This window comes from Neovison vison, chromosome 3, assembly GCF_020171115.1.
Source record: "Neovison vison isolate M4711 chromosome 3, ASM_NN_V1, whole genome shotgun sequence".
NCBI lineage: Eukaryota > Metazoa > Chordata > Mammalia > Carnivora > Mustelidae > Neogale > Neogale vison.
In genome coordinates this window covers 21,042,217-21,066,409 of record NC_058093.1, presented here as the reverse complement: position 1 = coordinate 21,066,409, position 24,193 = coordinate 21,042,217, and the positions used below count along the sequence as shown (strand labels likewise).

The window sequence follows — 24,193 nt, the reverse complement described above, 5'->3', positions numbered from 1 at the left end:
ATTTTGGGTTTTTTTTTTTTTAAGATTTTATTTATTTATTTGACAGAGAGAGATCACAAGTAGGCAGAGAGGCAGGCAGAGAGAGAGAGAGAGAGGAGGAAGCAGGCTCCCTGCTGAGCAGAGAGCCCGATGCGGGACTCGATCCCAGGACCCTGAGATCATGACCTGAGCCGAAGGCAGCGGCTTAACCCACTGAGCCACCCAGGCGCCCGATTTTGGGTTTTTTTAATGGCTGATTAAAATACTCGTGTGTGTGTGTGCGCATGTGTGCGTGTGCACATGCGCGTGTGTGCACACATCTTTATCCATTTATCTACTGATGTATGCTTAGGTTACTTCCATATCTTGGCTATTGTAAGTAGTGATCTAATGAACCCAGCAAGTGCTCAACTTTTCAAATTAGTGTTTTTGTTTGCTTTGGGTAAATACTCAGAAGTAGGATTGCTGATTATGTAATATTTCTATTTTTAATTTTTTAAGAACGTCAGTACTGTTTTTCACAGTTCCTGCACAAATTTACATACCCCCAACAGTGCATGAAGGTTCCCTTTTCTCTACATCCTGGCCAATACTAGTTATATATTGGCTTTTTAAATACTAGCCACTCTAATTGGTGTGAGGTGATATATCTTATTTTGATTTGCATTTCCCTGATTATTTTTTTTAAAGATTTTATTTATTTATTTGACAGAGAGAGAGAGAGATCCCAAGTAGGCACAGAGTCAGGCAGAGAGAGAGGGGGAAGCAGGCTCTCCGCTCAGCAGGGATGCTGAGGCAGATGCGGGGCTCGATCCCAGGACCCTGAGATCAGGGTCCAAGCCAAAGGCAGCAGCTTAATCCACTGAGCCACCCAAGCGCCCCTCCCTGATGATTATTGATGAACATCTTTTCATGTATCTGTTGGCCATCTGTTCTTTGGAAAAATGTCTGTCTGGGTCCTCTGACCATTTTTTAAACAGATTATTGGGGATTTTTTGTTTGTCTTTTTGGTTTTTTTGGTGTTGAGTTGTATGAGTTCTTTATATATTTTGGATATTAACCCCTTATCAGATCTATCATTTGCAAATATTTTCTCCCATTCAGTAGATGTTGCTTTCATTTTTTGCTATTTTTTCTTTGCTATTTCAAAGACTTTTAGTTTGATATACTCCCACTTGTTTATTTGTGCTTTTGTTGCCCTTGCCTGAGAAACAGATCCAAAAATAACATTGCTAAGACCAGTGTCCAAGAGTTTATTGTCTATGTTTTCCTTAAGGTGTTTTATGGTTTCAGATTTTACATGTAGGCCTTTAACCTGTTTTGAGTTTACTTTTGTATATTGTATAAGAAAGTATGTCATTCTTTTGCAGGTACCTGTTCAGTTTTTCTAGTACCATTTATTGAAGAGACTATTTTTCTACCTTGTATGTTTTTGCTTTCTTTGTCATAGTTTAATTGGTTATGTAAGTGTGGTTTTGACCCTCTATTCTCTTCCACTGATTTATAAGTCTGTTTTTGTGTCACTACTGTACTGTTTTGATTACTACAGCTTCGTAGTATCATTTGATACCTGCATGCATGATATCTCTAAGCTTTGTTCTTCTTTCTCATGATTGCCTTGGCCATTTGGGGTTTTGTCTTTCCATAAAAATTTTAGGATTATTTGTTCTAGTTCTGTGGGAAAAAGCTTTTGGTATTTTGATGAGGATTGCATTGAATTTGTAGATTACTTTGAGTAATATGGACATTTTAGAATAGTAATTCTCCCAATCTATGAATATGGTCTTGATCTCAGGATCATGAGTTCAAGCCCTACATTGGGCTCCATGCGCAGCATGGAGAAAAATGGAATATAAAGTAGAATAGTATTACATTGTATGATATAAGAGTTGTGACCATATCACAGTTTTTTATACATTAATCAGCTCTTGGACATTTGGGTTGTTTCTGGGTTTGCGCTATTATGGTATCATAAGTAAATGATGCTCTTTGGGTTTAATTCACTTCCATCTCTTTTTCTAACTTCTTTTAAGGCAGAAGCTTAAAAACATTGATTTTCATTCTACTTTTCTAATATAACACAGAAAGCTATAATTTTCCTTTTGAACACTGCTTTAACATCCTATAATTTTTGATATGTTTTAATTTGAAATATTTTCTAATTTCTCATGATTTCTTCTTTGATCCAGATTGTTTTGAATTTTGTTTAATTTTCAAATATTTGGGGATTTTCCAAATATCTTTCTGTTACTGATTTTTTATTTAATTACATTGTGATTACAAAAACGTATTCTGTATTATTTTGGTCCTTTTCAATTTATTGAGATTTGTTTTATGGCTTGTCATGTAGTCTATCTTAGTGAACAGTGCATGCATACTTGAAAAGAATATATATTGTTTTATTTATGGGTTTTTCTTTAAACATTTTTTTAAGATTTATTTATTTATTTATTTGACAGAGAGAGAGAGAGATCACAAGTAGGCAGAGAGGCAGGCAGAGAGAGAGAGGAAGGGAAGCAGGATCCCCACCGAGCAGAGATCCCGATGCAGGACTTGATCCCAGGATGCTGAGATCATGACCTGAGCCAAAGGCAGCAGTTTAACCCACTGAGCCACCCAGGCGCCCTTCTTTAAACATTTATTAGGTTTATTTAGTTGATAATGCCAGTCAAGTCTTTTATATCCTTACTGATTTTCTTCCTATCTGGTTCAAATCTCCAGTTACAAGTTTGGGTTTGTCTATTTCTCTTTTTAGTTATTTCCATTTTTGCTTCATATATTTTGGTTTTGTTAGTACCTGCATAGATGTATAGTTTTATTTTTATGTCTTTTTGATTTGACCCTTTTATGCTTATGTGTTTGTCCATATTCCAGAAATCTGCTTTCACGAATACTAATGATCAGTGCTTGGGTGGTATATCTACTTCCACACTTTTACTTTAATTTATATATGACTTTAAAGTGGTTCTTGTGTAGACAGTGTATGTTAGGTCTTTTTTTTTTTCCAATCTGAAAGTTTCTGCCTTTTAAGCAGATTATTTAGAGCATTTACATTTAATGTAATTATAATATAGTTGGGTTTAAGTCTACCATTTTGGTGTTTATTTCTCCCATGTGTTGTTTGTTCTTTTTTCCTGCTGCTTCTCCTGCCCCCAAGTTAATTGTTCTTAGACTGGCCTTTCTGCTTCATTCTATGCATGTGTAGATTACTATTTGACAAATGATTAAAAAGCACCCCATGTAGATTTCTGGAGCCCTTTCTCTGAATAGCTTCCTCACTTAGGGTACTTTCTTCTATAAATTTTAGCTACCATTCTCTCCCCAGACTTCAATGTCTTTCTTCAAATCAGGTAGACTGTCATACTTTATTTGGACCTCCCCCCCACCGCCTTGTGCCACAATCATAGGAACATACCTCTATCTGAAAAGCTATTAGATTTATAGGATCACGTCATTTGTTTTCTTCTCTCAGGGATAACATTTATATGCTGCCTGGTGTTCCAATTATGAAAAACAGTTGTTTGAAGTAAGCAGCATAGCTGTACCTCTTCATGGACAGAAATGGAGATGACGTTTTTCCTTTCAAAACTAATTTTTTTAAAAACTTTTTATTTTTTATAAACATATATTTTTATGTTTGTCTGTGAATCGCCAGGTTTACACACTTCACAGTACTCACCAAAGCATATACCTTCCCCAATGTCCATAGCCCCACCCCCCTTCTCCCAAACCCCCTCCCCCCAGCAACCCTCACTTTGTTTTGTGAGATTAAGAGTCACTTATGGTTTGTCTCCCTCCCAATTCCATCTTATTTCATTTATTTTTCTCCTACCCACTTAAGCCCCCATGTTGCATCACCACTTCCTCATATCAGGGAGATCATATGATAGTTGTCTTTCTTCGCTTGACTTATTTCACTAAGCATGATACGCTCTAGTTCCATCCATGTTGTTGCAAATGGCAAGATTTCATTTCTTTTGATGGCTGCGTAGTATTCCATTGTGTATATATACCACATCTTCTTTATCCATTCATCTGTTGATGGACATCTAGGTTCTTTCCATAGTTTGGCTATTGTGGACATTGCAGCTATAAACATTCGGGTGCACGTGTCCCTTCGGATCACTACGTTTGTATCTTTAGGGTAAATACCCAGTAGTGCAATTGTTGGGTCATAGGGCAGTTCTATTTTCAACATTTTGAGGAACCTCCATGCTGTTTTCCAGAGTGGTTGCACCAGCTTGCATTCCCACCAACAGTGTAGGAGGGTTCCCCTTTCTCCGCATCCTCGCCAGCATCTGTCATTTCCTGACTTGTTAATTTTAGCCATTCTGACTGGTGTGAGGTGATATCTCATTGTGGTTTTGATTTGTATTTCCCTGATGCCGAGTGATATGGAGCACTTTTTCATGTGTCTGTTGGCCATCTGGATGTCTTCTTTGCAGAAATGTCTGTTCATGTCCTCTGTCCATTTCTTGATTGGATTATTTGTTCTTTAGGTGTTGAGTTTGCTAAGTTCTTTATAGATTTTGGACACTAGTCCTTTATCTGATATGTTGTGCAAATATCTTCTCCCATTCTGTCAGTTGTCTTTTGATTTTGTTAACTGTTTCCTTTGCTGTGCAAAAGCTTTTGATCTTGATGAAATCCCAATAGTTCATTTTTGCCCTTGCTTCCCTTGCCTTTGACAGTGTTCCTAGGAAGATGTTGCTGCAGCTGAGGTCGAAGAGGTTGCTGCCTGTGTTCTCCTCAAGGATTTTGATGGATTCCTTTCTCACATTGAGGTCCTTTATCCATTTTGAGTCTATTTTCGTGTGTGGTGTAAGGAAATGGTCCAATTTCATTTTTCTGCATATGGCTGTCCAATTTTCCCAACACCATTTATTGAAGAGACTGTCTTTTTTCCATTGGACATTCTTTCCTGCTTTGTCGAAGATTAGTTGACCATAGAGTTGAGGGTCTATTTCTGGGCTCTCTATTCTGTTCCATTGATCTATGTGTCTGTTTTTGTGCCAGTACCATGCTGTCTCGATGATGACAGCTTTGTAATAGAGCTTGAAGTCCGGAATTGTGATGCCACCAACTTTGGCTTTGTTTTTCAATATCCCTTTGGCTATTCGAGGTCTTTTCTGGTTCCATATAAATTTTAGAATTATTTGTTCCATTTCTTTGAAAAAGATGGATGGTACTTTGATAGGAATTGCATTAAATGTGTAGATTGCTTTAGGTAGCATAGACATTTTCACAATACTTATTCTTCCAATCCAGGAGCATGGAACATTTTTCCATTTCTTTGTGTCTTTTTCAATTTCTTTCATGAGTACTTTATAGTTTTCTGAGTATAGATTCTTAGCCTCTTTGGTTAGGTTTATTCCTAGGTATCTTATGGTTTGAGGTACAATTGTAAATGGGATTGACTCCTTGATTTCTCTTTCTTCTGTCTTGTTGGTGTAGAGAAATGCAACTGATTTCTGTGCATTGATTTTATATCCTGACACTTTACTGAATTCCTGTACAAGTTCTAGCAGTTTTGGAGTGGAGTCTTTTGGGTTTTCCACATAGAGTATCATATCATCTGCGAAGAGTGATAATTTGACTTCTTCTTTGCCGATTTGGATGCCTTTAATTTCCTTTTGTTGTCTGATTGCTGAGGCTAGGACTTCTAGTACTATGTTGAATAGCAGTGGTGATAATGGACATCCCTGCCGTGTTCCTGACCTTAGCGGAAAAACTTTCAGTTTTTCTCCATTGAGAATATTTGCGGTGGGTTTTTCATAGATGGCTTTGATGATATTGAGGTATGTGCCCTCTATCCCTACACTTTGAAGAGTTTTGATCAGGAAGGGATGCTGTACTTTGTCAAATGCTTTTTCAGCATCTATTGAGAGTATCACATGGTTCTTTTTTTTTTTTTTTTTTTTTAAAGATTTTATTTATTTATTTGAGAGAGACAGTGAGAGAGAGCATGAACGAGGAGAAGGTCAGAGAGCGAAGCAGACTCCCCATGGAGCTGGGAGCCTGATGTGGGACTCGATCCCGGGACTCCAGGATCACGCCCTGAGCCGAAGGCAGTCGTCCAACCAACCGCGCCACCCAGGCGTCCCAAGAGTATCACATGGTTCTTGTTCTTTCTTTTATTGATGTGTTGTATCACATTGACTGATTTGCGGATGTTGAACCAACCTTGCAGCCCTGGAATAAATCCCACTTGGTCGTGGTGAATAATCCTTTTAATGTACTGTTGAATCCTATTGGCTGGTATTTTGGTGAGAATTTTCGCATCTGTGTTCATCAAGGATATTGGTCTATAGCTCTCTTTTTTGATGGGATCCTTGTCTGGTTTTGGGGTGATGCTGGCCTCATAAAAAGAGTTTGGAAGTTTTCCTTCCATTTCTATTTTTTTTGGAACAGTTTCAGGAGAATAGGAATTAGTTCTTCTTTAAATGTTTGGTAGAATTCCCCCGGGAAGCCGTCTGGCCTGGGCTTTTGTTTGTTTGGAGATTTTTAATGACTATTTCAATCTCCTTACTGGTTATGGGTCTGTTCAGGCTTTCTATTTCTTCCTGGTTCAGTTGTGGTAGTTTATATGTCTCTAGGAATGCATCCATTTCTTCCAGATTGTCAAATTTGTTGTCGTAGAGTTGCTCATAGTATGTTCTTATAATAGTTTGTATTTCTTTGGTGTTAGTTTTGATCTCTCCTCTTTCATTCATGATTTTACTTATTTGGGTCCTTTCTCTTTTCTTTTTGATAAGCCTGGCCAGGGGTTTATCAATTTTATTAATTCTTTCAAAGAACCAGCTCCTAGTTTCGTTGATTTGTTCTATTGTTTTTTTGGTTTCTATTTCATTGATTTCTGCTCAGATCTTTATGATTTCTCTTCTCCTGCTGGGCTTAGGGTTTCTTTCCTGTTCTTTCTCCAGCTCCTTTAGGTGTAGGGTTAGGTTGTGTACCTGAGACCTTTCTTTTTTTTTTTTTTAAAAAGATTTTATTTATTTATTTGACAGAGAGAGATCACAAGTAGGCAGAAAGGCAGGCAGAGAGAGAGAGGAGGAAGCAGGCTCCCTGCTGAGCAGAGAGCCCGATGCGGGACTCGATCCCCGGACGTGAGATCATGACCTGAGCCGAAGACAGCGGCTTAACCCACTGAGCCTTTCTTGAGAAAGGTTTGTACCGCTATGTATTTTCCTCTCAGGACTGCCTTTGTTGTGTCCCACAGATTTTGAACCATTGTATTTTCATTATCATTTGTTTCCATGATTTTTTTCAATTCTTCAATTTCCCGGTTGACCCATTCTTTCTTTAGAAGGATGCTGTTTAGTCTCCATGTATTTGGATTCTTTCCAAACTTCCTCTTGTGGTTGAGTTCTAGCTTCAGAGCATTGTGGTCTGAAAATATGCAGGGAATGATCCCAATCTTTTGATACCAGTTGAGTCCTGACTTAGGACCGAGGATGTGATCTATTCTGGAGAATGTTCCATGTGCACTAGAGAAGAATGTGTATTCTGTTGCTTTGGGATGAAATGTTCTGAATATATCTGTGATGTCCATCTTGTCCAGTGTGTCGTTTAAGGCCTTTATTTCCTTGTTGATCTTTTGCTTGGATGATCTGTCCATTTCAGTGAGGGGAGTGTTAAAGTCCCCTACTATTATTGTATTATTGTTGATGTGTTTCTTTGATTTTGTTATTAATTGGTTTATATAGTTGGCTGCTCCCACCTTGGGGGCATAGATATTTAAAATTGTTAGATCTTCTTGTTGGACAGACCCTTTGAGTATGATATAGTGTCCTTCCTCATCTCTTATTATATTCTTTGGCTTAAAATCTAATTGATCTGATATAAGGATTGCCACTCCTGCTTTTTTCTGATGTCCATTAGCATGGTAAATTCTTTTCCACCCTCTCACTTTAAATCTGGAGGTGTCTTCGGGCTTAAATGAGTTTCTTGGAGGCAACATATAGATGGGTTTTGTTTTCTTATCCATTCTGATACCCTGTGTCTTTTGATTGGGGCATTTAGCCCATTAACATTCAGGGTAACTATTGAGAGATATGAATTTAGTGCCATTGTATTGCCTGTAAGGTGACTGTTACTATATATGGTCTCTGTTCCTTTCTGATCTACCACTTGTAGGCTCTCTCTCTTTGCTTAGAGGACCCCTTTCAATATTTCCTGTGGAGCTGGTTTGGTGTTTGCAAATTCTTTCAGTTTTTGTTTGTCCTGGAAGCTTTTAATCTCTCCTTCTATTTTCAATGATAGCCTAGCTGTATATAGTATTCTTGGCTGCATGCTTTTCTCGTTTAGTGCTCTGAAAATATCATGCCAGCTCTTTCTGGCCTGCCAGGTCTCTGTGGATAAGTCAGCTGCCAATCTAATATTTTTACCATTGTATGTTACAGACTTCTTTTCCCGGGCTGCTTTCAGGATTTTCTCTTTGTCACTAAGACTTGTAAATTTTACTATTAGGTGATGGGGTGTGGCCCTATTCTTATTGATTTTGAGGGGCGTTCTCTGAACCTCCTGAATTTTGATGCTCATTCCCTTTGCCATATTGGGGAAATTCTCTCCAATAATTCTCTCCAGTATACCTTCTGCTCCCCTCTCTCTTTCTTCTTCTTCTGGAATCCCAATTATTTTAATGTTGTTTCGTCTTATGGTGTCACTTATCTCTCGAATTCTCCCCTCATGGTCCAGTAGCTGTTTGTCCCTCTTTTGCTCAGCTTCTTTATTCTCTGTTATTTGGTCTTCTATATCGCTAATTCTTTCTTCTGCCTCATTTATCCTAGCAGTGAGAGCCTCCATTTTTTATTGCACCTCATTAATAGCTTTTTTATTTCAACTTGGTTAGATTTTAGTTCTTTTATTTCTCCAGAAAGGGCTTTTATATCTCCCGAGAGGGTTTCTCTGATATCTTCCATGCCTTTTTCGAGCCCAACTAGAACCTTGAGAATTGTCATTCTGAACTCTAGATCTGACATATTACCAATGTCTGTATTGATTAGGTCCCTAGCCTTCGGTACTGCCTCTTGTTCTTTTTATTGTGGTGAATTTTTCCGCCTTGTTCTTTTGTCCAGGTAAGAGTATATGAAGGAGCAAGTAAAATACTAAAAGGGTGGCAAGAACCCCAGGAAAATATGCTTTAACCAAATCAGAAGAGATCCCAAATCGTGAGGGGGGAGAAAGGAGATAAACAGAGGTTCAAAAAGAAAGAAAGAAAGAAAAAAGAAAAGATAAGAATTAAAAAAAAAAAACAAAGAAAAGTATAAAAAAGAAAAAATATATATATTAGATAAACTAGTTAAAAAACGTTAAAAAAGAAAAGGGTAAAAGTTAAAAAAAAATTTTAGCAGAAGAAGAGAAAAAAATGAAAAAGAAAAAAAGTAAATTGACTGCAAGACTAAAAAATCACAGGGAGAAATCCATGAGTTCCGTGCTTTGCTTTCTCCTCCTCTGGAATTCTGCTGCTCTCCTTGGTATTGAAACTGCACGCCTTGGTAGGTGAACTTGGTCTTGCCTGGATTTCTTGTTGATCTTCTGGGGGAGGGGCCTGGTGTAGTGATTCTCAAGTGTCTTTGCCCCAGGTGGAATTGCACCGCCCTTACCAGGGGCCGGGCTGAGTGATTATCCGCTTGGGTTTGCTTTCAGGAGCTTTTGTTCCCTGAGCGCTTTCCGTAGAGTTCCGGAGGACGGGAATAGAAACGGCGGCCTCCTGGTCTCCGGCCCAGAGGAGCCGAGAGCCCGGGGCCCCACTTCTCAGTGCGCCCTCAGAGAACAGCGCCCAGTTTCTCCCGTCTGCCTGACCTCCGGCCGTGCTCCGAGCTCACCGAGCCTGCGACCGGTTCAAGGCAACACCGAGCTGTGAGCTCACTGTCGGCTCTGTCTCTGCAGCCGGCTTTCTCGCTCCAATACTTGCAAGCTCTGCGACACTCAGACACCCCCGATACTTCTGTGACCCTGTGAGACCTGAGGCCACGCCGACCCCACGTGGGCTTCGCCCCGTTTAGCCTCTGGAGCGATGTCCCTCAGCGGAGCAGACTTTTAAAAGTCCCGATTTTGTGCTCCGTTGCTCCGCCGCTTGCCAGGAGCCGGCCCCTCCCCCTGGAGTCTATCTTCCCGTCGCTTTGGATTCACTTCTCCGCCAGTCCTGCCTTTCAGAAAGTGGTTGTTTTTCTGTTTCCAGAATTGCTGCTGCTGTTCTCTTAGATCTGCCGATGGATTTGCACATGTTTGCAATCTTTAGATAAGCTCTCTAGCTGATCTCCTGCTAGCTGAAGTAGTCTCAGCCTGCTACTTCTCCACCATCTTGACTCCTCCCTCAAAACTAATTTTTTTAATAGCATACCTCATTTAGCTATTGTTTAATCTCTTTCCTCCACAATAAGTTTGAAAAGTGTATTTATCTCTTTCAAATGTTGGGTTCCTTGAGAAGCACTGCAATGTCTCTGACTTCTTATTTCTTTCTTCACTCTACTATAGTATGGTGACCAACAAAAGCATTTTTTTTTTAAATTTTTTAAAGGTCAGAGTCATCTCTTAGTTGCCATATCTAATTCAGAACTTCTGCTTCCAGCAATGTGGTAGAATAAGTTCTTAGGAAAATCTCCAGATAGAAAATATTAGAATGTAAAATATAAAAAAAAAATATTTTGTGCAGTGCATGGTTAATCTAACTAGAAAAATGGAAATCGTCAGAATTGAAAATGAAGGGAGGGAAAGAGAGAGAGAAATTTTTGTTTAATAGAGATGGACTGGAGCTGAAGCCTAGAACATGGGAGATATGAGGAGGCATATTAGAAATCCTGCATAAAGCCAAGGGCCTTCAAATGCTACTCACTTTGTTAATGGGTGAACTAGAACTCAAACCTACTACACAGAGATGCAAAGAGCTTGCCTTCGTCTGCCTTAGGCTCTGACTAGAATGGAAAAAATAGTGTCTTCATAGAATTTATAATAACAGATTAGGCCTCTTATATCCTTAAAGTCTGAATTCATGCTTCAGATATGACTTAAGTAGACAAAAATCGGATTTTAAAATAGGTAAGTTCATGTTCCAGGCTGGCAAACTTCCACTGTTACAATTATCATATACAGAATGTAAAATCAAGTTATTTTTAAATGATTTTATTTATTTGAGAGACAGAGTGAGAGAGAGGAAGCACGAGGTGGGGAGGGCCGGAGGGAGAAGCAGACTCCCTGCTGATCAGAGAGACAATGTGGAACTTGATTGTGGGATCCGGGATCATGACCTGAGCCAAAGCAGATGCCTAACCTGACTGAGCCACCCAGGTGCCCACATAAGTTCAATATATTTAAGAAAAACAAGTTAGTGGGTGCCTGGCTGGCTCATCACAAGGGTATGTGACTCTTGATCTTGGAATCATGAGTTCAAGCCTCACAGTGGGTATGAGTATATAGACACAACTGAAGAGAGAATGGTGTATTGGGGAATAGAAGTGAATGAAATAGACGTAGAGAGATAAGAATTGGAAAATGTAAAAAGAGATGAATAAATGTGGAGGTTAAAGGAGAAGATATAACATATATATGTCTTCAGATAAGGAAACACCCAGGAGAGCTGGCTTCTGCAACCACTTTTACCCTAGAGCTTTGGCAAGATTTTTGAAAGTTGGTAGACATGCTAGTAGATGATACCAATGGGGGATGCTCTTGGTGGCATTTGGGGAGACCTGAATCACATGGCTAGTTTTCACTATAGAACATTTTGACCATTGTTCTTCTCAACATTGACCATTGTTCTTCTCAACATTCGCTGAATACTGGAGCTGCACAGAGCAGTAGGACACTTAAAAACATAAATGAAAAAAGCCACTTAAAAGCAGGTTATGTTCAGTTTACCCTAAGACTTTTTATCTTCAGGTATGGATAGTCAGGAGAAATTTTATAAAATACATCAAACACTTAGTTGAAAACCTTGAAGGGCCAAGAGCAAATCAGATGCATTAACCATACTAGGGCTGCAACCCAGACTTAATTGAGGAACACTCGCATTGGATTAAAAAGGAGAAATCTGCACTGTATCTACTTAGCAGTAGGAGAGCAAACTCTCTCTAAAGAAAGATTACATCATATGGATACTTTTGATTAAAAAAAATACCATTTGGCATTCAGTTGAAGATTACTAGGCATTGCTGGAAGCCTGAACGGCACAGTTGGTTGGGCTTCCAACTCTGAGTTTTGGTCAGGTCATGATCACAGGGTTGTGAGATGGAGGGAGCCCTGTGTCTGGCTCAGCACCACACATGGAGTCCACTTGAGACTCTCCCTCTCCCTCTGCCCTTCCTGCTCTTGCTCTCTTTCTCTCTCCCTTCTCTTAAATAAATAAATCTTTTTTAAAAATTACTAGGTATTGCAAAAGATGAGACCACATGGCTAGACTTCAGGAGGAAAAACACAATAGCATCAGACTGTTGATTGATTTTTTTTTATTTTTTATTTATTTATTTGTCAGAGAGAGAGACAGTGAGCACAGCACACTTGCTCCGCGGAGCAAGGAGCCCGATGTGGGACTCGATCCCAGGATGCTGGGATCATGACCTGAGCCGAAGGCAGCTACTTAACCAACTGAGCCACCCAGGCGTCCCTGTTGATTGATTTTGATACTTGAATTAGCTGCTAAGAACTTTAAAATTAGCTGCTAAGAAATTTAAAAGAAAATAGAAAACAATTAGAAAAAATAAACAGACTCTTTCACCAGATAGCTAGAGTCTTCTTTTTAAAGAGACTCCTAGACACATTTCAAACTGAAAAATAACAACATGTGAAATAATACCTCACTAGATGAATTTAACTACAAACTAGATAACAAGAAAGTCCGGATTAATAAACTAAAAGACTTCTTAATATAAAATACCAAGTGGAAGCATAGGGATAAGAAAGAATTTTAAAAATACAAAAACCACAGCAGAGAGGAGTGTGCAACAGTGAAAAAAATCTAACCATTTATGTCTTTGAAGTGTAGGAGAAAAAAGAGAAGAGAATAGGGTAGAAGTAACATTTGAACAAACAGTAATAGAATATTTCCCAAACTAAAAAGAGACATTAACCTGTAGATTCCAGAAGTTCTGTGAACCTCAAAAAGAACAAACATATAGAAATTATATAAAGGCATATTATGGCAAGCCTGCTAATATGAAAAACAGAGAAAATTTTAAAAATAATCAGGGTAAAAAAGACATACTCTTAAATCAGGGCAACAGTAAGACTTAACTACTAACCAGAAACAGTGAAAGCCAGATGAGATGAAGGTATCTTAAAAATGCTTTAAGAAAAAAATGGAAAACAACAACAACAACAACAACCTAGAATTTGTGTAGTCACACACAAAAAAATGCCTTAAAAACAATAATATACAAAACTTTCAGGTAAAGAAAAGTGGAGAGAATTTGACACCAAATCTGCATATAATAATAGCAAAGGAAGAAGAAACATGGTCTTAGCTGGAAACAGAGAATTGTAGGAAGGGGCGAACAGCAATAGAAAGGATAAGTATAAGGGTAATATAAATTTTGACAGTAATACTAATAGTAATATATTGTAGTGTTTTGAATATATGTAGAACTAAAATGGCAACAACAATAATATAGAAAGAGGAGAGTAAATGGAGTATTCTAATGTCTTACTGTTTTCAGGAAATGATAAAAGAAATAATTTGTATTATTTTCTAAAAACAAACATGTTAAAAATGTACATTTATAATATCTAGGGAAACCACTAAAAAGTAGAAGTGTATAAATCTGATTGATCCCAAAGAAATCAAGATAGGAATCAATGAAATATAAAACAAACATACATACACAATAAATTTCATATACAATACAGAAAGTAAACAAATCTAATTGCTGGTTCTTTGAAAAAAAAATTGATAAACCCCAGCAGGATTCTTAAAGAAGAATCCAAAATTGGTTTGACATTTGAAACTTTATTAATTAATTCACCACATTATTAAATTTAAAAAGGAAAACCAGGTGTAATCATTTTAATGGGTTTACAAAAAGTATATGGTTAAATTCAACATTAATATATTTAAAAAAATATTTTGGCAGCCTATGAACATATTCTGATAAAGAGTATCTACAGTTAATCTATATAATTCTTGATTCTTAGAAATTAAAAGCATTTCCTTTATAATATGGTACAAAAGAATGTCTTCTTCAGTCATTTCTTTTTTTTTTTTTTTTTAAAGATTTTATTTATTTATTTGACAGACAGAGATCACAAGTAGGTGGAGAAGCAGGCAGAGAGAGGGAGAGGAGGAAGCAGGCTCCCTGCTGAGCAGAGAGCCTGATGCGGGGCTCAATCCCAGGACCCTGGGATCATGACCTGAGCTGAAGGCAGAGGCTTTAACCCACTGAGCCACCCAGGCGCCCCTTCTTCAGTCATTTCTAATCATCCCTAAAATGGTGAGCCCATCTAGAACCCCCTAAATATGATAAAATAAAATTTTAGAATTGAGTGAAAGAAACTGTCACTATTTGTAGATAATATATTTGTATAATAGAAAACTAAAAGAAACTACAAATATATTACTAGAAAAAAGTTTTTTAAAAAAGAAAGTTTAGCAAAGCTGTGGGTTATGTTCAAAATATAAAAGTTTATTTTATTTTTATATTCTTTTACAGTTGAAAAAATAAATACTAAAGTGCCTAGAAAAATACAGCTAAGAAAAGCTGTGAAGACTTTTAGAGAAGAAAATGATAAAGTTTTATTGAAAGAAATTAAAGAGGACCTAAATAAATGATATATGTTATGTTCATTGGTTGATAACCTTTAGTTATGATACCAAAATCAAACATCTCCCAAATGATTTACAGATTAAATGTAGAAAAGCTCTGCAGGTTTTTGGTGGAAATTAAGCTGTTTCTAAAATTTTGCAGAAGAGTGAAAGCCAGTAATAGCCAAGACACCCCTGACAAACAAGGTGGAAAAACTTGGGAGTATCATATATCAAGATGTAAACACTGTAGTAATTAAGACATTGATTATTAGCATAGACACAAATGGTATAATATTAGAGATTCCTGAAATAGCCTGACACATACATGGAATGTGGTGTATATATATATAACAGGTAACATTGTAGATCAATTAGAGGATGTTCAATGAAAAGTGTTTAGTGAGTTGATGATTCATATAAGAAAAAAAGAAAATCAGATTGAGACTGGATTCACATCATGCACCAAAAAAATCAGTTTCAGGTAAAGACCTAAATACAAAAGGCAAAACCTTAAAACATAGGGGGGAAAAAAAGTGGAAGTGTATCTTTTGACTTCAGGGTAGGGAAGGACTTCCTCATACAGACACAAAGTGCAAACTATATGTAAAGGAAACTTTTTTTAACATCTTTTGATCAAAAGACATTGCAAAGAAAGTAAAAAGAGAAGAACAGACAGGGAGCACTGTATAGAACCTACAAAGGATTTGTAATTTTCTAGAGTGTGTAAAGAAAACATTAAAAATCAGTAAGAAAAAGACATTCCAAGAGAAAAATCAGCAAAATATGTATTTCCCAAAAGAAGGAAAACTGAATGACCAATTTTAGGTATGAAAAGGTGGTCAACTTGTAAGCAGAACAATGCGAGTTTCAACCATGAGATAATATTTGTATGCTCTGAGATTTGCAAAAGTAAAATCTGACAGTATGCCTGTTGGCATGAATCTAAATCAGAGCCAAGGTCTGCTTTGTTGGAGTGTAAATTTAGGTAAGACTACTTTGTAATACAATAGATCATCTAGTGAAGTTGAATCTGTGCACTCATGGGTTTCTTTAACTTCACATTTCCATTTCTAGCAGTATACTCCAGAGAAATTCTTATGGCCATGTACCAGGAGACAAATAAGATACTCATACTAGCATTGTTCATAATAATAAAAAGTAAGAAATACTCTAGATATTTATAAACAGGAGAATGATGCATTGTGTGTACATAATACAGCAAGCAGATACATTTAACAGTATTCTGTCTATATACATTTTGAAGCATACAGATTTTAAAAAGTTATATAGAATTATGTATGTTTATGTGGGAAAACTATAAAGGAAATTAAGGAAATGGTAAAATTAAAGTTCAAGAAAGCAGCGACTTCTGGAGGTCTGAGAGAAAATATGTGATTAAGGAGGCACACTGTGTTAGCTAAGATACAGGTTCAGCTACATTTGACAGAAACCCACATAGTGACATAAACAAGACACAAGTCTGTCTTGTAACAGGTTGAAAATATCCTAGGCATGACAGGTTCTACATGGTTATCTAGGAGCCAGGCTCCTCCTCTTTGGAGCTCTTTATCCACGTGGTTATGGTGGCTCACCGCCAGTTACATTTCATGTGTAATGTGGAAGAATGGAGGAGTAAGTGACCTTAAAAAGGAAGTCGCACTTATGACTTCTCTTCATGGTCTTCTGGCTAGACTGTATCTATTGTATAGTAATTTTTAGATCCATGGAGACTTGAAAAATGTGCCTAGCTGAAAATCAGGAGTTCTAGAAGAGAGAGAATGAGAGCACAGGTATGGGGAAGAAAGTAGCAATTTCTGCCACAGGTTCATGTGGCTAGGACAGGAGGGGGAAAGCATAATGATATTGGTACTGTTCTGTTTCTTGGAATAGGATGGTGAGTATAGTTGTTTTTTAAAATTTTATGCCTTCCCTATAAATTATATACTTTTGTATATATGAAATGTTTCATGATTAAAGCTAAAAAGCTTAGTGGATACTTTTTAGCTTTATTTTGCTTGAATCTTATGCAGCATATGGTACTGTTGATCACAGTACCTCTAGACATAAGAATTTTTTATTGTCAAGAATCTCCTGGTCTTTCTCTTATTTTTCCATCCATTCCTTTTCAGCCTCCTGGGCTTCACTTTCTCTGCAGGGAACAAAAAGGCCTTTTCCTAGATGCCCCTCACTTGTCTCCATAATTATTTAGGATAGTTTCAAATTGGCTAATGGGTTTCCTGGATTTGGAAAAATTTCAAGAGAAAACTAATTATATGGTAAATATTCAGATTTTATCACCTTTTATTCATAATGCTCTAGCCATATATGGAAAAGGGAGCTTAGCGCATTTTTTTCTTTGTAATTTTAAATATTTTTCATACCTTTCTGAAGTACATCATAAAAGGGTAAATAATTCTAGTGTGAGTCCAGAGTACCAGCGTATCTTGTAAAGGTAAGAAACAGCAACTGTTCTCATAAGTATATACATAAAACGTCATTAGAATAAATCTTGGAAATGACTCACATTATTATAATCATGTATAAATGTGATATCTTTTTATAAAAACCCAGCAGTTTATTTGACCTCCCAGAACGACTGCGTTTCCTAACCCTCCTTGCAGCTAGGTATGACTATCTGACCTAGGGCTTGGCTAGTGGAATGTAGACAGAAGTCACTACATGATAAATTTTGGCATATATTAACAGGAACTGGTTTTTTCCCCAGTGAAGTAATCTCAGGCAAACATGCATTTGAGAATTTGTATTCACTTAAATTTTTATTAAGGCAAGTAAGATTAAATTCAGTTAGTATTCACGTTTCAACCATGTGTCAGGGACTGTGTCAGGTTTCTGGGAATACAGGATTGAACAAATACTAATCCCAACCTTCAAGGAGCTAATAATAGTAGCCCAGAGGAAGTCTAGTTGAATGCTATGCTAGATATGCCCAAGGTGCTATGGAAACAGAAATTGCCGAGGTTAGCTAGGAATCTCAAACTCAAGAAAGTTGACAAACCTAATGTAAGTTTATAAAATAAAAGCATTTAAAAATAGGATCTAAAGATCTTTGTTGTTATAAGCGTTTTAAATATCAGTTACATTAAAAAACAAAATGAGTCCAAATGTTATTATAGGAGGTAGAGGCTAAGGGGGAGGGAAGGAGTATAAATGAGCTCTGTTAATTTTTAAAATATTTTATCTATTGTTTAGATCTTTTTTGTATATTTATTTTATAACCTTAAAGAATAAAATCCAGGGTTTTAAAAAAAGATTTTATTTATTTTTTTAACAGAGAGCTACAGTGAGAGAGGGAACAGAAGCAGGGCAAGTGGGAGAGGGAGAAGCAGGCCTCCTGCTGTGCAGGGATTTTTTTTTCCCCCCTCTCCTCCCCACAGTGTGGGCCTGGAGCCAGTGGGGGGCTGGAGCCCAATGAGGGGCTCGATCTCAGGATGCTGGTATCATGACCTGAGCCGAAAGCAGATGCTTAGCAACTGAGCCGCCCAGGTGCCCCTAAAATCCAGTTTTTAAACAGAATATGTATTTGTTAATATAGCAACATAGCTTTTTTTGATTTAGCTATGTGGTTTTCTTAAAATTCCTGGACTCAAATCTTAACCTTATTTTCAGAAACACAAACTCACGTAGCATATGGTGTGTGTTTTATCTATCTTTTTTAATGTATTAAGTTAAATTTTACTTAGTATAAACATGTACAGTGCTCGTAGTGCTGCACAATAATTCCAGTGTAGACATTGTCTGGCATTGGAATTTAAGGCAGGGATTCAAGTTTCATTCACTGTCTGTAACAGATTACAAGGAAGAAAACAGTTTGCACAATTCTTAATCTTAACATAAGCACCTGCTCTTAGCAGTTCTCACCATTGTGGCATATAGCTATTTTCTTTTAACCCAACATTCCTCAAACTCATTTCTCTTTCTTTTGATTTCATAACTGGGGGGAAACCCATTTTCACAGACATTGCTCTTCCTCTTGAAAATCTGAAAAGAGATTAGTGAAATCTCATCACATTTATGGTCTTTAATAACCTCTCTAAACCCTGTTCATTTTCAAGCTTTTTCTCTAAGGTGACGTATTAAGCCAGGACTTGCTAGTGTCATTCAGATACTGTACTCTGTAATTATTAAACCCTCTCTGACTCAGTTTTTAAGCAAAAATGAAGTTTTTTTTTTTCTTTGCAGACTTTGCCTTCAAAAGAAACAACGTTTTTAAATACCACACAAATGCCTTGTTTGCAATCAGCTTCAACTTGGAGTAGCTGTGAACACAATTCAGAATCTCAGATATTAAGAGAACATGTATCAGAATTGGACTCCTCTTTCCATTCTGTCCTATCATTGCCATCAGGTAAGCCTACTTATAAAAAAAAAATTCTAAGTAAACTCTGAATATTTTCTGTGGTGAAATCTAATCCTATAGATACAAGGAATCTAGAATAAGATTTTATCAATTATTTTGCCAATGGATATTAGAACTAATATTTACAAACTAACAGTTTTCATAGAGGAATTAATCCTGTGAGTTAATGTTCTGTTTTTGCAAGTTGATTCTTAAATTCATTGGAAACCATTTTGAGTTATATTGGGAAATAATTAACTTTTGATCTTTTCATTGTTAAATTTTTAGAATTTTGTTGATAAAATGACTATGCTGTTGAAATGTTTCTCAGTAAATCAGTTTTATTTTTCCCCCTAATGTGTTGGTTTGCATGGATTTTTCTCTGCTATATAATATTCTGCTTATAATCAGCATTGAGTTTCCTTAGGTAAGAAATTGCCCATCTTTAGGTATATCATGTTTTGAACCTCCAGAAAATCTATAATCTATAACTGAGTGAATGAGGCACACACAGCCCCATACCCCTTTAAGTTTCTAGTTCTTGGTCTTTGTTGGAACTGTTCCAGTTGTTTTTCTTTTTCTTTTTAAGTTTTTTTGTTTGGTTGGGTTGGGTTTTTGTTTAGTAATCTCTATGTGCAGTGGCCCCCACACTCAAACTCAAAACCCCAAGATCAAGAGTTGGATGCTCTTCTGAGCCAGCCAGTCACCCTTCCAGTTGTTTCTATATTGAAATGAAACAAATACAAGCGTCAGAGAAACAGTCTTCACACAGGTTCTTCTCTTCAAGGGAAGACATCTCAGATGGGCTTTTGTTTCCTTTTCAGCTTTTTTTCCCATCATCCAGGGACTGCTCCTTTTTGTAAAGCACTATTTTCTGTACCCGTTCCTGTCCTGAATCCTGAATCTTTTTTTTTTTTTAATCATTATTCGAGTGGTTCCTTAGCTACAACATATTTAGAATTAAGCTCCTAACAGGAACTATGGTATTCTGTCTTTAAGGAAAGCTTAATAATAGAAACAAACAGTGATAAGTATAACAATGGTAATGCAGCTAACATTTGGGCTTAGCATACCTGTAAGCACATTATATCTTCTTGTATAATTCTTCCATCATGTTTATCTTCATATTTTCCTCTTTATCTTACATATAAAAAAGTGAGGTTTAGAGATGTTTTCATCTCTATTTTCATATTTTCCTCTTTATCTTATATACAAAAAAACCTGAGGCTTAGAGATGTTAAATTATTATTCCAAGATCATACAGCTAGTAAATGAAGGAGGCAGGGCTTGATGTAAGGCAGACCTGCTCCAGAGCCACACTCTCACCTTACTCTTCACCGTCTGTTTCCTCCTGCTGCATTTATTTCTCTGAAGATGGAACCCTGAGAGCTGGCATACCTATCCTTCACGTACTCCTCTTATATCCCTTCCAATAAGTTAGGATTAACTTCCCCATCTATTAATTGGGTTATTCATTTCTTCTTGCACTCATTTAACAAAAATTACCTACTATTTACGGAGTACTAAGAGTATAAATACCCATAAATCCCTCAAAGTACTTGCATTCTCATTTGAGATAACTGAAATGTAAACTAATAAGTGTATTAAAGTGTTATGAAATATTCTTATAAAACCCCAAAGGTCAGATGTGGGGACTAAGGAAGGTATATGGGTGGAACAAGTTTCTTCACTAGTTACATCATATTTTCTCACAACTCATGAAGAACAGTGGTAGAATAGGTGATATTTTCTTTATAATAGTAAGTGATATTTCTTTGGAGAAATAAACTTATGTTTTGGTAATTGGAAAGTATTGGATTCCTGAAATGTTTAAATAACATATTTGATTTGTAATCTTAGTTTCATTTTTGTACAGTCGTATTATAGTAGTGCCAGGGTTGAAATCTTTCCTACCTCTGTTCTGGCCCTTTGGAGGACACTCCATTTTGAAACTCATGAAGCTTTTTTTTTTTTTTTTTTTGTATATTTTTCCACACTTGAGTTGGATCTATTATTAAAATATTTAAAGGAGAGAGACTTTTTGTTTAAAATCCAGACCTGTTTTGGGTATGTTCTGATTTATGTGTTCATAACTAGTGTTTTTTCCAGTAGCAAAACTTTCAATATAGTAACTGCTTTATAAAATAATTCTTATTGTTTCTTAGGGAGAAGTTTAGGTGTCTCTATTAAATACTTTTTTTAAAATTTTTAAAATTTTTTTTCTATTAAATACTTTTGAAGATGTTTTTGTTTTTATATTCTTGAGGAAAAAAAACTTTAGTAAATGTGAAGTACATATACTTTATTATTTAATAAATAATAAGCTCCTCTTATGGTTGTGAGAATAGAGAATATAGGGAATTGACATCTAAGTCTCTATTTAAAGGAAGAGAGCTAGTCTGTAAATGTGTTTTCATCATTGTAAAAACATATTTTGTGATTCATAATACTAGTAAACTAAGGGAATGTGAAACTTAGTATTTTTATCAAAGGTAGCTTCTGAATTATAGTGGTTTTTCTCTCAAGTACTTGAAACATATCTTTCAGAACCCTCATTATTTCAGATGTAAAGTTTGTATGGGCAGGGTGGAATGGACTTAGACTGAGCCAAGTCTGGCTGTATGTTTTACTCAAGACCTTTGGATACATTTGTTTTATCTGGGAATAGTACTTAATACTTATAATTTTGATCATCTTATCTATTATTTTGGTTTATGAACTTAGTCATCATTAGAGTTTTTATTTAGTGCATATAGTCAGTGATTTCCAAAATACTGCTGTCTGTATGCTTGGAGGAAGTATTTTGCCACTTCTGATAGCACATTTCGAGTTTTTGCTTATTTTTCTAAGCAAGCGTATGTGCTACTTAGAGAAAGAAAGCAATCTTAATATTAGAATCCATATAAAATGGTATTCACTAAAAGTACTTTTGTTTTTTACTTTATTTTTCCAGATGTGCCTCTTCATTTTCACTTTGAAACATTGTTTAAAAAGACTGAAATAAAAGGAGATCTTGCTGAAAATAAATTTGTAGGAGACTGTGTCATATCTCCATCACCTGGTATGTCATTTACAAATCTTGTACTTTATATGTTTTTACATCTTTCAGATACTTACTGTTTTTGCTTTCTAAGGAAATAAAATTTAACAAAGGATCAAAATGTAAATCCTTAATTTTTAATATTCACTTTTTACAAATCACACACATACTCACACAAATAGAAAATACATAGGAGTGATCTTAAAAAATGTGATACTTACTGAATGAAAATTATGAAATATTATTAATAAATATAAAAGGAAATCTACACATGGAGAATACAGCATTCCTAGATGATGGGAATTAATAAGGATATCAGTTCTTGCAGATGGTATATATGATTAATGCAATGTAACTTGAAGTTTTAATAGAATTTGGTTAACTTAACAAACTACGTGTAAAGCCCACTGGGAAAGATAAATGGGAAAATACAAAAGTAACTGCTGGAAAAAGTATTAAGAGAATCTATCCTAACCACATACGGAAACATAACAAAAATCTGTAATAGCATGGATTTTGTATGCATTTAAGGAAGTAAATCCATGAAGCAGACTATATAGCTTACGCTTTATTATATAAGGGAAGAATTGTAAATCAATGAGAACATGGAGAATTATTCAATAAATAATAAGTCTTTGGGGGGAATTTTGTTTACATAATTGTTTCATACCATATATCAGAATGAATTCTAGTTCATTTCATATTCTAGTTCATTTCATATCTAGAAATAAAACACTAACATTACAAAATAAAACTAGAAGAATTATAATGAAATAGTTATGAGTATTATGAATGGGGGCAGGGACATTTTGCTTGGAAACAATCAGAAGGAAGAAAAACATCAACATGTTTTGACTATCTACAAAGCAAAAATCTTAACATCAAAAAAGCCATATAAACTAAGAAAAATTACTTCCAGATGAATAATCATCTACCTCAAAATAATCATCTACCTCAAAAACTTAAGAGTCAATTCAGTGCCTGTTAGAATTGGAGTTGTGAAAAGTAGATTTGAAAATAAATTTACAAAAATCAGCTTTTATAAATACCAGTAATAACCAGTTAGAATATGTAAAGGAATTGTACTAGACATATTAATTGAAAATATATCTAGGATTAATTAAACTTAGTAAGGACCTACACGAAGAAAACTTAAAAAGTTTACTGAGGAACACAAGAATATGTACCTATAGAGAGAAATAACCCTGTTCTTATCAGAAGACAGTATTGTCTGAGGCACCTGGGTGGCTTAGTTAAGTATCCAGCTCTTGATCTCAGGGTCAGGAGTTCAGGCCCCACGTTAGGCTCCGAACCTAGCATAGAGCCCACTTCTTTAAAAAAAAAAAAAAAAAGGACAGTATTGGAACTTAAGATGTTATTTTTTCCCCAGTTTATAACACTACTTAGAAATCATAGAGGTTTTTTTTTTTTTTAAGATTTTATTTATTTGTCAGCAAGAGAGCACAAGCAGGGGGAGTAACAGGCAGAGGGAGAAGCAGGCTTCTTGCTGAGCAAGGAGCCCAGCGTGCGACTGGATCCCAGGACTCAGGGATCATGTCCTGAGACGAAGGCAGATGCTTAACTGACTGAGCCATCCAGACATCCCAGTATTCTTCTTTTCTTTTGGAACAAAGTTATTCTAAAGTTTATCTGAGAGAAAAAAATGTTGACTAGCTAATAAAATTTTTAAAAGAAAAGGAAGTGCCAGGTAACAATAAGGAAGTAAAAAGGAAGTGCCAGGTAACAAAATTATAAAGCTATGAGCAGTATTTTATTGTGGTGTTGATGGAAGCCAGATCAAGGAAACTAAATAGTCTAGAGACAGACCCATCTGGCCACTATATGATAAAAAGGAGGTTTGTCCTATCAGTGTGGGAAGGATGGCCTCATCAATAAATAATAACAATAATTCTTATGAAGTATTCCTTAAATGCCACTACTGGTTGAAGGGTTTTATATCTGCTGGTTGCTTTAATCTGTACAATCCTGTAAAGTGAGTATTATTATTATTTTCCTTGACTAATTTTTGTATTATCATTATTTTCCTTGACTAATTCTCCCAAAGTCACATTTGAATAGT

The 24,193-nt window shown here is 36.1% G+C and overlaps 1 protein-coding gene across 3 annotated transcripts in view; it reads left to right on the top strand.

Moving 5' to 3' along the window:
- The window catches only part of KANSL1L (KAT8 regulatory NSL complex subunit 1 like), a 147,498-nt gene that overhangs the window by 105,399 nt on the left and 17,906 nt on the right, over positions 1-24,193 (top strand). For all 3 annotated transcript variants that reach the window (XM_044241509.1, XM_044241507.1, XM_044241508.1), the window contains 2 exons: positions 18,917-19,082; positions 22,027-22,134. In XM_044241509.1, coding sequence (XP_044097444.1) covers positions 18,917-19,082; positions 22,027-22,134 — 274 coding nt within the window. The remainder of the gene's footprint in view (positions 1-18,916; positions 19,083-22,026; positions 22,135-24,193) is intronic.